Source organism: Xiphophorus maculatus, chromosome 3, assembly GCF_002775205.1.
Source record: "Xiphophorus maculatus strain JP 163 A chromosome 3, X_maculatus-5.0-male, whole genome shotgun sequence".
Lineage (NCBI taxonomy): Eukaryota > Metazoa > Chordata > Actinopteri > Cyprinodontiformes > Poeciliidae > Xiphophorus > Xiphophorus maculatus.
The window spans coordinates 2,955,145-2,967,939 of NC_036445.1; the positions used below are offsets into that span (position 1 = coordinate 2,955,145).

At 37.9% G+C, this 12,795-nt stretch overlaps 1 protein-coding gene and 1 long non-coding RNA gene across 2 annotated transcripts; both read right to left on the reverse strand.

Annotated features, from left to right (window-relative positions):
- Positions 1-155: 155 nt before the first annotated feature.
- Positions 156-4,614, reverse strand: LOC111608183 (T-cell immunoreceptor with Ig and ITIM domains-like). Its single transcript, XM_023331457.1, has 5 exons — positions 4,587-4,614; positions 4,434-4,499; positions 3,273-3,584; positions 2,990-3,116; positions 156-1,286 (listed from the first exon to the last, which is right to left on the reverse strand). Exons 2-5 carry the CDS (start codon positions 4,489-4,491, stop codon positions 1,265-1,267), a joined length of 519 nt encoding a protein of 172 aa, XP_023187225.1. The 5' UTR covers positions 4,492-4,499; positions 4,587-4,614; the 3' UTR covers positions 156-1,264.
- Positions 4,615-5,578: 964 nt separating this feature from the next.
- On the reverse strand, positions 5,579-7,555 carry LOC102236801. The gene is made up of 3 exons (XR_002752571.1): positions 7,428-7,555; positions 7,283-7,364; positions 5,579-7,207 (listed from the first exon to the last, which is right to left on the reverse strand). It is a non-coding gene; the product is annotated as an uncharacterized LOC102236801 (long non-coding RNA).
- Between the last annotated feature and the right edge of the window lie 5,240 nt (positions 7,556-12,795).

The window sequence follows — 12,795 nt, forward strand, 5'->3', positions numbered from 1 at the left end:
TTATATGGTGTTCAACTACCTGTTACAACATAAAGTAACTTGATGTGTAAAAACTTTTATCACAAGCTCGTGAAATCTCCTGGTGTGATTTGTAATTCACAAATGGGTAGACGCTGGTCATTATGGATAATAAAAACAGTTACATATCAATAACACCTTACCAGTACAATTGTTACTAAGAATATTTTAATACGCACACTTTTCAGACTTCTGTCAGTAAATAAAAACTTAGAACCATACATTATTTTTTCATTCCATCGTGTTTTTAAGTGACAGGATATAAATGTGATGCACTCAAGTTTTTATTCTTAACCTGAAATTTGAAAAAGTTAAAGTGGTGGGGATGGTGTCCACGCAAAGATGACTTGTGTTACAAATTAGCGCTTTATAAACAAACTAAAAAAATAATAGAATAAACTGCAAATGGGAGATATTATGGATGTTAGCAATGGCTTTCTTCTCTTGCTCAAAGTCAGATTTGTAACTGATGGTTTTCTTGTAATGACTGAGCTGTGGATCTCTTAGACCTTCTCACAATGGCTGAGTTTATAATCAAATAAAGGTTTAATTATCCAGGTCAATTAACTGATTGAGAAACTTGTGAGGTAGATTGTTTTCATTGGATTTTATTCAAGGCCACCAGAGTAAAAGGGGCTCAATATAGTTTTTAAGACAAGTTTTTGTTTGGTGAAAAATTACTATTATTTTAATTCCACTTCAAAAGGATGTAACTTTTTTGTTGCTGTATCACATTAAATCCCAATACAAAGAGTAACGTTTGATTTGTCATGTGAAAATAATCAAGGGATATGAACAGTTTTGTTAGATATGATACAAAAACTACACACATCTGATAATCATGAAAATGCTGGTTCACAAGCTCACATAAACACAAGGTCCCCTGCCTAGTTCACAAAAACCATAAATGAAAACATTTAAAAAATGGAAAACATTTTGGCAAGCAGCCATCACAAGTTATAGACATGCTGAAATGCTGATATTATCATTTAGCTAGAAGTTTGATTGAGTTTGTCAATAGCGTGTGCAGAACGACCAGAGAGCTGGAGATGATTTTATTTTTTTCATTAAACCAGCTCTGTTGCAGCAAATCTGTTCTGTACAACATTCACTAAACACTAAACTGTTTCTAAGTTGGGCCTCTGATGATAAACCTTGACCTCCCCTTAGGTGACTTCCTCAGCTTTTGCAGATACTCTTGGTATTTTAGTCAGTGAAGATCCTGAATTTCTGGTTCACTTAGGCCTCACATCAGCACACAGCACTTCCTACAGCAAGCATCAGAAAAAGTGTTTATTCACAACCATTTCTCTACAGTGACGGCAATTTTATCTAAAAAAACAGACTAAAAACCAATTTTTGCTTCAAAATTTTCATTTACATCTGATCTCACTGGGTCCCTGTAGTTCACACTCACTACATGTCCCCGAGGGACACAGTCGAACGCCTTCTACAAGGCCACAAAACACATGTAGACTGGTTGGGCGAACTCCCATGCACCCTCCAGGACCCTGCTGAGGGTGTAGAGCTGGTCCAGTGTTCCACGACCAGGACGAAAACCACACTGCTCTTCCTGAATCCGAGGTTCGACTATCCAACGGACCCTCCTCTCCAGGACCCCTGAATAGACCTTGCCAGAGAGGCTTAAGAGTGTGACCCCCCTATAATTGGAGCACACCCTCCGGTCCCCCTTTTTGAACAGGGGGACCACCACCCCAGTCTACCAATCCCGAGGAACTGAACCCGATGTCAATGCGATATTGCAGAGTCACGTCAGCCAACACAACCCTACAACATCCAGAGCCTTAAGGAACTCCGGGTGGATCTCATCCACCCCCGGAGCCTTGCCACAGAGGAGCTTCTCAACCACCTCGGCGACCTCGTCCCCAGAGATTGGAGAGCCCAACCCAGAGTCCCCAGGCTCAGCTTCCTCAATGGAAGACATGTTGGTGGGATTGAGGAGGTCTTCGAAGTACTCTGCCCACCGGCCCACAACGTCCCGAGTTGAGGTCAGCAGCACACCATCCCCACTATAAACAGTGTTGGTGCTGCACTGCTTCCCCCTCCTGAGACGCCGGATGGTGGACCAGAATTGCCTCGAAGCCGTACGGAAGTCTTTCTCCATGGCCTCTCCAAACTCCTCCCACACCCGAGTTTTTGCCTCAGCAACCGCCCGAGCAGCATGCCGCTTCGCCCGCCGGTACCCATCAGCTGCTTCTGGAGTCCCACAGGCCAAAAAGGCCCGATCGGACTCCTTCTTCAGCCTGACAGCATTCCTCACCGAAGGTGTCCACCAACGGGTTTGAGGGTTGCCGCTATGACAGGCACAGACAACCTTGCGCCCACATCTCCGATAAGCCGCCTCGACAATGGAGGCACGGAACATGGTCCAGTAAGACTCAATGACCCCCAAATCCCCCGGTATGTGTTCAAAGTTCTGCCAGAGATGGGAGTTAAAGCTCCGTCTCACAGGGAATTCCGCCAGACGTTCCCAGCAGACCCTCACAACATGTTTGGGCCTGCCAGGTCTGACCGGCATCCTCCCCCACCACCGGAGCCAACTCACCACCAGGTAGTGGTCAGTGGACAGCTCCACGCCTCTCTTCACCCCAGTGTCCAAGACATACAGCCACAGATCCGATGAAACAATGACAAAGTCGATCACCGAACTGCGGCCTAGGGTGTCCTGGTGCCAAGTGCATGTATGGACACCCTTATGCCTGAATATGGTGTTCATTATTCAAGTTTATCTAGTAGATAATTCCTTTTAAGACATTCTTAATAACTGCACCCTGATACTTCTTAGCATTCCTTGTGTAGATCAGCAAAAGCCTCAAAATAAACACAATTTTAATTGCAGAAGGACAATCTCCCAACTTTTCTAAGTTTAATACTTTTTATCTTTTACAAAAGTAGGTGACTAAACAGAGTTATTCCACCACAACATGAGTACCAGTAAAAACAGGCCTACCTTCTGACGAAGGTAAGGTAAGCTGCAGCCGTCAGGATCCCTAAAAGCAGCACAGCAGAGATGATGATCACACAAAGTATCCCTGCAGACATCTGTGTCTGCTGGTTTTGTTCTGGGGCAGGTTCACCTAAAAAATGTCAAATGAAATTATTTAGTGTTAATAATGATCTGTTGAGCACTCAGATCATATGTTAAAAATTAAATACACAAAGTCAAGAAGTTGAATAGTTTCTCTAAGCTTATTTACAATAGTTTGGCATTTAACTAATGATTCCTTACTTACCAGTAACAACAACAAGTTCGATGGTTTCTTTAAGTGATCCACTGGGGTATGTGGTTACAGTGCAGGTGTAAGTCCCTGAATCTGTGATTTTCACATCTTTAATTTTTAGTGACTGTTCTGTAAGATCCAATCTTTCCTTTAGTTGAGAATCTTTTATACTCTTTCCATGCTGGGTGTTGAAAACAAGGATAATCGTGGACTCAAATTCCCACTGAACCTGAGTAATGTTTTCTGATCCTGGGGCTAACTGGCATTTCAAAATGACCTCTTTGCCAACATATCCAGTCGCTTTGAGTGTTTCTGCCTGAAGATCTGTAGAAAAAAAAAAGTTAACATGCTGAAGAGCCGAACAGAGAGTAATTTGAATGAGTTTGCATTTCAAAGTTCACAATTATGATGTCATTTCTTATTACTTGATAAATTAAATTTTCTTTCTCAGAAAACAATGTTCTTTTCTCTGTCAAGATGAACTCCTCACAAAAACACTTAGGATGTTTCACTTTTGTCAAGGAACCTAAGAAATTCCCATATTTAGTGTGAACCATAACTATTCAGGAATTAAACTGCATTGTAAAACTTCTATTATAGATGTTATAATAGATGATAGATGGTCTATTATCTTCTATTATTTATTATCTTCTACTCTTGCATTATTAAGACAAATGTTTATTTTAATGCATTTTTGAGTTTGCAAATCTTGAGGATAATGTCTGTTCACACTAAATGTTTTTGAACAGAATTCATTGTGATGTTTGATAAAATTCATTATCAGATCAGAAATTTCGTTCATGCAATTTGAAACAAGAATTTAAATTGTTCTTAAGCAAAAATAAGTAGTTATTTTAACTTGACAGAGTGAGTAAAAATAATAGAGAAATGTGGCTCTTTAACAGAGGTGAGGACAGTTTTCTGTCTTGCATAATGTGAAATAATTATTTGGTTTAAATTGCAGTGTTGCTAAAACTTACAAAAACAATGTTTAGACAACTTGCCTCTAGTTGGTAAATGAACTTCATGAACTTTAATTTCTGAGTAAAAACCAAAACAATTTTCTTGTCCTAAATTGCATTTTCAAGGCAGCATTCATGGACTTTCATTTTCAAGTTAAACTACCTTCAAATGTTTTAGTGTGGTGCCAGAATTTTAAAATAAAAGTCTCACCTGGAAATGATGTGATGAAAATTAGATTTACAACAGGAAGTATGTTGCAGGTTCTCATTGCAGCGACTACAGATCATAAAAACACAATTAGTAAAACATTTTTTTTAATTTAATTGTCATTGATTTATTTAAATCAACTTCGGAGGAACTTACCGTTTGTCCGTGGAGCAGAGGCAGGTGTGATGAAAGAACTGTTAAACCATTTGAAGGCGGAGCGGTAAAAACTGTCAAGAAGTGGAACAAATGCTAAACCAAAAGCTGACCACAAAGCAAAAGTTCCTACAATAGCTCTGCCAGCCCACTGCCTCGGTGCACCAGTTGAGCAAGATTATAAATAAAATCAATGTGATATGGCGCTGCTCGAAAATACTCATTTCTTTTGACCCAAGCATCGACACTTTTAGGAATGATTTTATGATTTCCAACAATTTGACAAGATATTTACAATAAGAAGTAAAAAAAAATGTTCTGAACTTATCTGACTGACCGCCTCATATTTCCAAAGACATTAGATTGCCGATGACAAACATGACTCCTGTCCTATTCAACTCTGACCTCTTGTGGTGATCGTCATATAAACCTTCTCGATGAATCTCTTGAAATGCTGTGCATATTTTTTATGAGTTTATGGTGTTTTGAATGCAGAATTTGCTAAAATTGCTCCAATAAGTAATATTTCTATAGCACAGAGACCTACAGTACTTAACATTTGACCCAGATATGGCCTCACATCTGTTTTTGTTCTCTTTTCACATGAAGGATGATGAAGAAATACATTATGATAGGAGGATGAAACTTGTAAATATTTAATTTACTTATATACTGGACAGTTAAGTCTCTGGCAGTGACTCAGTCTTTGCTTTCTTCTTCTTGGTTATCAGGTTCTCAGTTCTGTTGCACGTGCTTCGTCCGGAAAAGGTTAACACTTGTGAGCGGTCTCAGTGGTGGTGAAGCTAGCAGTGTTATCAGGTTGTCAGTACTGTTGCACGTGCTTAGTCTGGAAAATGTTAACACTTAAGTCTCAGTGGTTGTGAAGCTAGCAGAGTTCGATGTTAGTGGTTTTTCACACCTTCAGTCACAACTATTGCTTCTTAAAGGTCATTTATTATTTGCGCAGACAAAAATATCCCCTCTTACATGGACTCATATAATATTAATCTTTTACAGTACAATGTAGCTCAATATGTAAAAACTTTTACTAATCACAATTGCATAAAAACTGCTGGTGTTATTTTTAATTCACAGATCAGTGAATCCTGGTCATTATGGATAATTAAACCATTAAATATCAAGAATATCTCATCAGTACAAGTGTTACTAATTAATACACACACTTAGATTTTTGTCAAGAAATAAAAACTTTAAATCATGTCTCATTTTGATCATTTTGTTGTATTTTTCCATCACACACCATCTAAATAAATACCGATGTTTGTAGTTTAGCATACAATTGGAAAAAGGTTCGAGTGGTAGGAACACGTTGATCTGTATTATGTTTCTTTGTAGCCAACAAAAACACAGTTCTAAAATGAGACACAGGGAGAAGAAAAAGATGAAGCAGAGTTTAAAACATTAAACAGATTTTATCTCAATATGTACTGACTGTGTCAGGAAGTAAAAGCTCGTCTCAGTCAGCAGTTTGAGTGAGGAAGTTAAAAATAGGATGACAGCAGGCTGAAGATTATAGGGAAGGAAAGTGGTTTCATTCAAACCTTAACTCAGTCTCATCATATTGATCTTTTTTTAGAGAAGTTACTCAAATAGATGACATATAAACATCTCCTCCAATCAGAGTCCCACGTTCAGGAGCTCCCAGGTGTCCAAGTAAGCAATGAGGTCAGTGATCCATGCTGGTTTCATTTAACTCGATCCCAGCATGTAAAGCCGAAGGTGAAAAAATATCAGGAATTACAGCTCATAACAAAGTTGCAGCTCTATATCCAAAGTTTTTCTATTAACAGAAAGACCTCAGTAAATATTGTCCTGTTCGTCTTATGACAGATTTTTACATAAAACAAGAGACGATTAGTGACAAACCTAAAAAGTAGAAAAAGATTAATATCTGGTGCAAAACTCACAGTTTTTATTTTGTGGGACTTGTGTTAACCATGTGATGTTAATGGTTTTTCACACCTTTTGCCACAACTGTTGCTTCTTAAAGGCAATTTATTATTTGCCATAATAAAAAAAATCCCTTCTTAGATCAACTCAGATGTTAGTGGTTTTTCATACCTTTGATATATACTTATCAAAAAGATAAGTATATAAAAAAATATTTAAACTTTCTTTGCATTTTGTGGCCGTTCATGAAACTGTGGGAAAAGATCATAAGAAGATGATCTTTCCATCAGTAACGATCGTTGGAATATTTACACCCACAGAAAATCACAAGGGTGGGAGTGGAATAGGGTAGGCAGTATTAAATGACATTTAGTTATATACAACGTTTTACAGAGTTAGACAGGTATTAATAATCGGTGCATGAACGTGTCTTTAGCAAAAACTAAAAGTGCTAATTTCTTCAGCAAGTATATATTTCCAAATAATTTCTGTTACTGTTTTTTTATACAAAATGATAAAAAAAACCCCAACAGATATACAAAAGTAAAGAAAAAGTAATACATGTATATCTATTTAAATTTCAAAACAAGATCTTAGAAGTGAACGACTTTCCATTTCAAATCAGGTTTTTCTGAGCTTTCGGCAAAGTCCAACGCTTCTTTAAAGTTGTTCTGTACTTTTCGTTGGAGGTTTTCTTTATTAGCTGCATTTATCTGAGGATTGAACAGGAAAAATGTACGATGTTAATAAATGCATTGTATAATTACAACTATAATAGAGTGACTCACCTGCTGTCTTACATTAACCCTTTCAGATTAATTACACTGATGACCAAAGCTGAGAATGACCAACAGGGGGCAGTACAGGATGCTGTGTATGACAGAGAGGTTTCAGTCAAACAGAAGCAGAAACGACGTACAGTGAACATCTTACCTCTCAGATCCAGAACAGCAGAGTTTTCCTTCCTGGTCACCATGTTTCTGGCAGTGCAGGTGTAATTCCCAATGTCTTTAGCCTCTAACGTCTCTATGACAAACATGGAGGTGTTGACATGCGTTTCATTTCCATTAAATGTCCAGCTGAAGTTTGCTGGAGGAACAGAAACTGCTGTGCACTGCAGTGTCACTCTGTGGCCAGGCCAAGCTGCTGACGGCCCAATCACTGACATGTTATACGGCCCGTCTGCACAGAAAGATATTACATGTCGGGTCAAAGCTATAAAATGCTGACCTGTGGTCAACAGCTGAAATAAATCTTGAGTTGTACAGTACTTACAGTTGACAGTGAGATGGAGAGCCGCAGTCTGGCTGCTGACTGGGTTGCTGACTCTACACTGGTAGTTCCCTTGGTTGGAGCTGAAAACGGGTTGCATGAACACGGTCCTGTTGTCCATCGATAAGCTGAAGCTCTGCCCGAAATCAAGAGGACGGCCATCTTTCATCCACTCTCTGGTGATGACGGAGCCGGAGGCCTCGCAGGTGAGGCTGGTGGAGGTTTGATTTTCTATCAGGACGTCTGCAGGGCTGCGAATGCTGGCTGCAGTTATCAGCACTGGTGGTGACAATTTCAGACAATAACTAACTACAAGAGTTCAACAAAATATCCTGATAAACCTTTGTGATATCAAATTGATTAGACCAAGAAATAACAGATGTGACTATGTCTGAATTTCGGTTTGAATTGTTGATTTTTACAGTTCTGTAAAGTAAAGTTGTTTTTTTTACATTATTTATAAGTTCATTAGTGTCAAAATAAACATTTTATTTCAGTTCTTCCACCACATATAAATACATAATTTTAATGTCTATATATGTGAAATCTTTTATGCAAGAAGGCACAATTAAAGCTTTTTAGCACATAAATGATTGAAAGGAGATATTAATAAAGGATTTATAGTGAATTACATCTGATTAGATGACTAGAAAATGTTTAGTATCTGTTGTGTCCTGCTTCTTAAAAACAGATTCAAAACAAAGCAAAAATATAAAAATAAACATGAAGTCTAAAGCTAAGATGTCAACTACATATTAATATATAAATACAGTGAAAATAAGTAAACATTTTAATGAAAATAAAGAAACATATATTTGGTATAAAACATGAATTGATTAATTTTTAAACGGGTACTAAGCATAACCAGAGAGTACATGTTGCAGAATTTTAAATATATTCTAAGAAAAACATATTTTATTTGGTGGTTTAATAAATAAGAAATGATCTTTTAAAAAAATGAGCTTGAATTTTTTTGGTTGTCTGTCAGTTGTCTTTTTTTTAAACTCAATTTTATTTTAAAACTCATTAAATACCAAACTTTTGAGCCGAGTTTTGTGTTTTCTGAGATGTTTTATCCATCTGGTTATTGTATTTCTCCCGTATCCACCATTATTCCTTTAGGAAACATTCATTTTCAGATGGATTTATTCCTTATTTCCCCCCATAGTGTCTAAAGACCCACCATACACATTGAGAGTGATCCTCCCCATTCTCTGCAGGCCCCCGTCTGGTATGATGGTGAGTGTGTACTCCCCGCTGTCCTCCAGCACCAGGTTCCTGAGCTCCAGCGCTCCTGTGGCTCGATCTAATGAGATCCTGTTGCTGTGTCCCGGCTCTGTGATGTTGGTGCTGGTGGAAGTGATGATGTTCACGCCTTTAAAGCTCCAGCTGACAGACAGAAATGGTCTCTGTGGGGGGCTGAGGCTGGTGGTGAACTTCACTCTGCCTCCTACGGCTCCACTCAGCGGTCCTGGGTTTAAAATATTCTCTCCTGAACACACTGCTTTTTAAACCCAAGAGGAAAGAAAAATGGTCAAAACTTTAATAACCCTGCAAGTACCGCAGGGTTACTGATCATTAAAAATAGACATTTTATTTCTCTCTCTGTGTGAAAATCAACTAAATTTACCTGATAACAGCAGCATCACAGCAGCCCAGAAGCTCGTGTCCATGCTTTCAATGGATTTTTAAAATATTGTCTGAGTCCAGCACAAGGTTTGAAATGCAGTCGTAGGTTCTCCTGCTCTTTTATTGTCCAACAGACACGACCAACTCCAGCCCCCCACTCACTAATGCAAAGAACAAATAATGTTTACTCTGCTTGTGCACATACATCTAAATGCCTGTGGGTAAATGCAATCAAGAGTTACGTACGTTCTTCCTAAGGGGCTTTTCATGGAAGAGTGCTTCAGCTACATTTGAAATGGAAGATGAGAATGGGTCTCCTTCCAGTATGGTCTTTGATATCTGGTTTCTGTACAAGTTTTCTAGTCATATCTTGAACTCAATACAGCATAGAAAGGTAGAGTTTGAATAAAACTAAAACAGTTTCAAGAAGTTTAGGGAGTTTGGAGAATGTCAAGTTGTTTGTATGAATAAATTTGCATTAAAATGTTACATTTGTTGAATTACAGCTTTGGGATAAAAAGTAATCTCATTAATTTATTGATTACTTCTTAAAATATCCATTGGTTTTTCAAGGATTTGGCTTGATAATTTATTTTCCCTGACCAGATTGTGTGCATGTTCATGTCTACGTATCGATGAAACCTGCAGTTCAGCAGTTCAGACTCTGACTCACGTTGGTGATGCTGTGACCATCGGTTTTTATGAGCGTTTCAAGCTTTTGAGGGTTCCTGTTTGGGAAGATGCAGCGATCCGTAGCGTTCCTTCAGGAGGACGATCAAAGACGTCCAGGAGACACTCAGGCTCCATCTGACAGCTTTGCAAACAGAAAGTTCATTCAAAACCTTCAGACAACCTGAACAATAGATTTAAAAAAACAACCTCGCTCGCTCTCCTGGGTCCTGTGGTGCACTTTGTGCCAACCATCCATTAAATTACACCCACAAGGAGGACTTTTCAAAACAGCTCTGACAACCACTGGTTCAAGGTAATTTTCCATCATTTACTCTCATGCTAGGGTAAGAAAATATGGACATGTCACACCAATACATATCTGAGATCAGGAGTGGCCTAGAGTGTACGTAGTACAAAGCTTCAGGAAATAATAAGTGGTTGAAATTGCATAAATAAGACTTTAGCATTAGTTTGGTTTATTTGGAAATTCTTACAGGACAAATTAGTAAGAAGCAGGAGAAGGATATATGACCTGGGTGCACCAGAAATCTGTAAAAATCAGAACCAAGATCAACATCAACGCTTTGAATACAAAATGCATGAAGGTTCAGCCAGTAAAGAAAGAAAAGCAGTCAAATCCTACAAAACTGTCATTTTCTAATCATATTGCTCAGACATAATCAGGACGTCTGCATCATGGACTATCACCTCTACTGCTTCACCAGGTGACATCCCATACCTCAACTTTTCATGTATAATCTTTGAGGTGTTGGCACTATCTCAAAAGTTTAACATCCACGGTCTTCTTTACAATATTAGGGTGCAGCAAATCAGCAGAAAGGAAAATAAATTAACCAAAATGCTGTAATCTGTATTCTCGCTGCATATGATGCTTTCACATAGCTCAAACAAAAATATGTAAATTATTTAATATTACAGCATAATCTTTTTATATATTTTGGCAATTTATCAACAGAACAGAAAAAAGATATTTTACAGGTACTTTACAGAAAAAGCACAGCTCATACGGCAGAGGGATCAGTGATCAGGAAGGACCAGTGTAGCAGAGTAGATGTTTTTTATCCCCCCAACTGTTTTTCCAGGAAACACATAAAATGTGAAAGCAAATATCTCTCCACCTGCCATTTTATGGGCACTTTAATCTGTACTCACAGAGCTACAGTGGTGTTTTTGTTTTAGATTTTGTGAATTTGAAAACAGCAGATTATGGCCCTGCTACCAAACAGTGTATTACTATGGAAGACATATTTAAGATACTCCTTTTAATAGAACAAAGAAAAGATAAATATCACAAAACACATCTGTGCAAAAAGTTGTTTGTGAAGCCTATATAACAGATTTGCATATACTAACAGTATGTGGATGCGTTTCATTATTAAGCTGAACTTTTCTGTCTAAAAACCAATTTGTTGAAATAATGGTGCAACATCCAGATGTTATGAATGTAGTTATTCCAGTAGCTTTTGAGCCGTCACAGTCTGGGAAATCTGAATGAGAAAGGTTTGGAATGAATTATTATGATTTTTGTTAAACTTACTTTAACACATCAGATGTTAGAGACATTTTCTTTAAACTGTTTCTGCCTGTGACCGTTAACTTGTGGCTCCCTGTTTCTCGGTTTTTCGGTGTGCGTCTCGCTGTCAGAGCTTCGACTCGACTGGATGACACGCGGCGCTTCGTGACTGTTGGCTGGTTTTCCATTAAAAAGCCAAGTGAACCTTGTTGAAGGCCCAGACATTGTGAAGCAGTAGAGCATTGTGAAATCTCCTGTGTGCACTGAGGCAGGTCCTTTAATGGTTGAGCTGTCAGGTCCATCAGGAACGCACTTTATGTCAGAGGAGTCAGAGTGTTGGAAATAATCTGGTTTGGCAGCAGTTGTTATAGATTTAGGTTGTTTTGCAACCAACACTCCTCAGTTTGAGTGGTGTGTGTAATTTAAATGGCAGCCTATAAGGATCAAGTATAATACTGGAAAAAATTCAATTAAAAAACATGTTTAACAACATATAGATAACGATTGTATAGTTACAGATCACTTGTGGTATTACTGAGATGATTAAACATGACATTCAAACCAGCACTTTAGAAAACAGGGACTCTGGTCATATTGGGTCACAGTTACTATAACGAGACTGGATCCATCAGTGATCTGAACTCTGGCTGTAACTTCAGAACCGCTTTTCATCCAAAAGAAAGACGGAGAAGAACAAGAGCAGGAGCAAAACACACTGATGGAGGCACTTCAAATTATTTTCTAGAAGTTGTGTATTTTTTTTTTATTTACTGTGAAGTTTTATCTTAGAGCCCATCAGTCAAGAGATTTATTAGAAGAAGTTTTTTTCACCGTCAGACAGAAATGAATTTAAGAAAAAATGGAGACAAAGTTGAAACAATGTTTGTTTTCCTGCTTAACTTGAAACCAGTCTCCCCTAAAAGGTTTTATAACGTAGTCTAAAAACAAATTTAACAGAAAATTTGGATCCAGTGGCAAAGAGAATGAGTTTTATCCATCAAATAAAAAATAAAATATTTGGATTTGATTTGCTATCTGTGAATTCAATTCAACAAAATTATTTTTGTCTTTGCCACTTTAGAAGTTGCTGAATATTTTCACCAACTGGAAAATAAATAGTATCTTCTAACTCTGCTCATATATATAGATTTATCTTTTCAACAATTTACATCATCTCTCTGCATTAACCTCCTG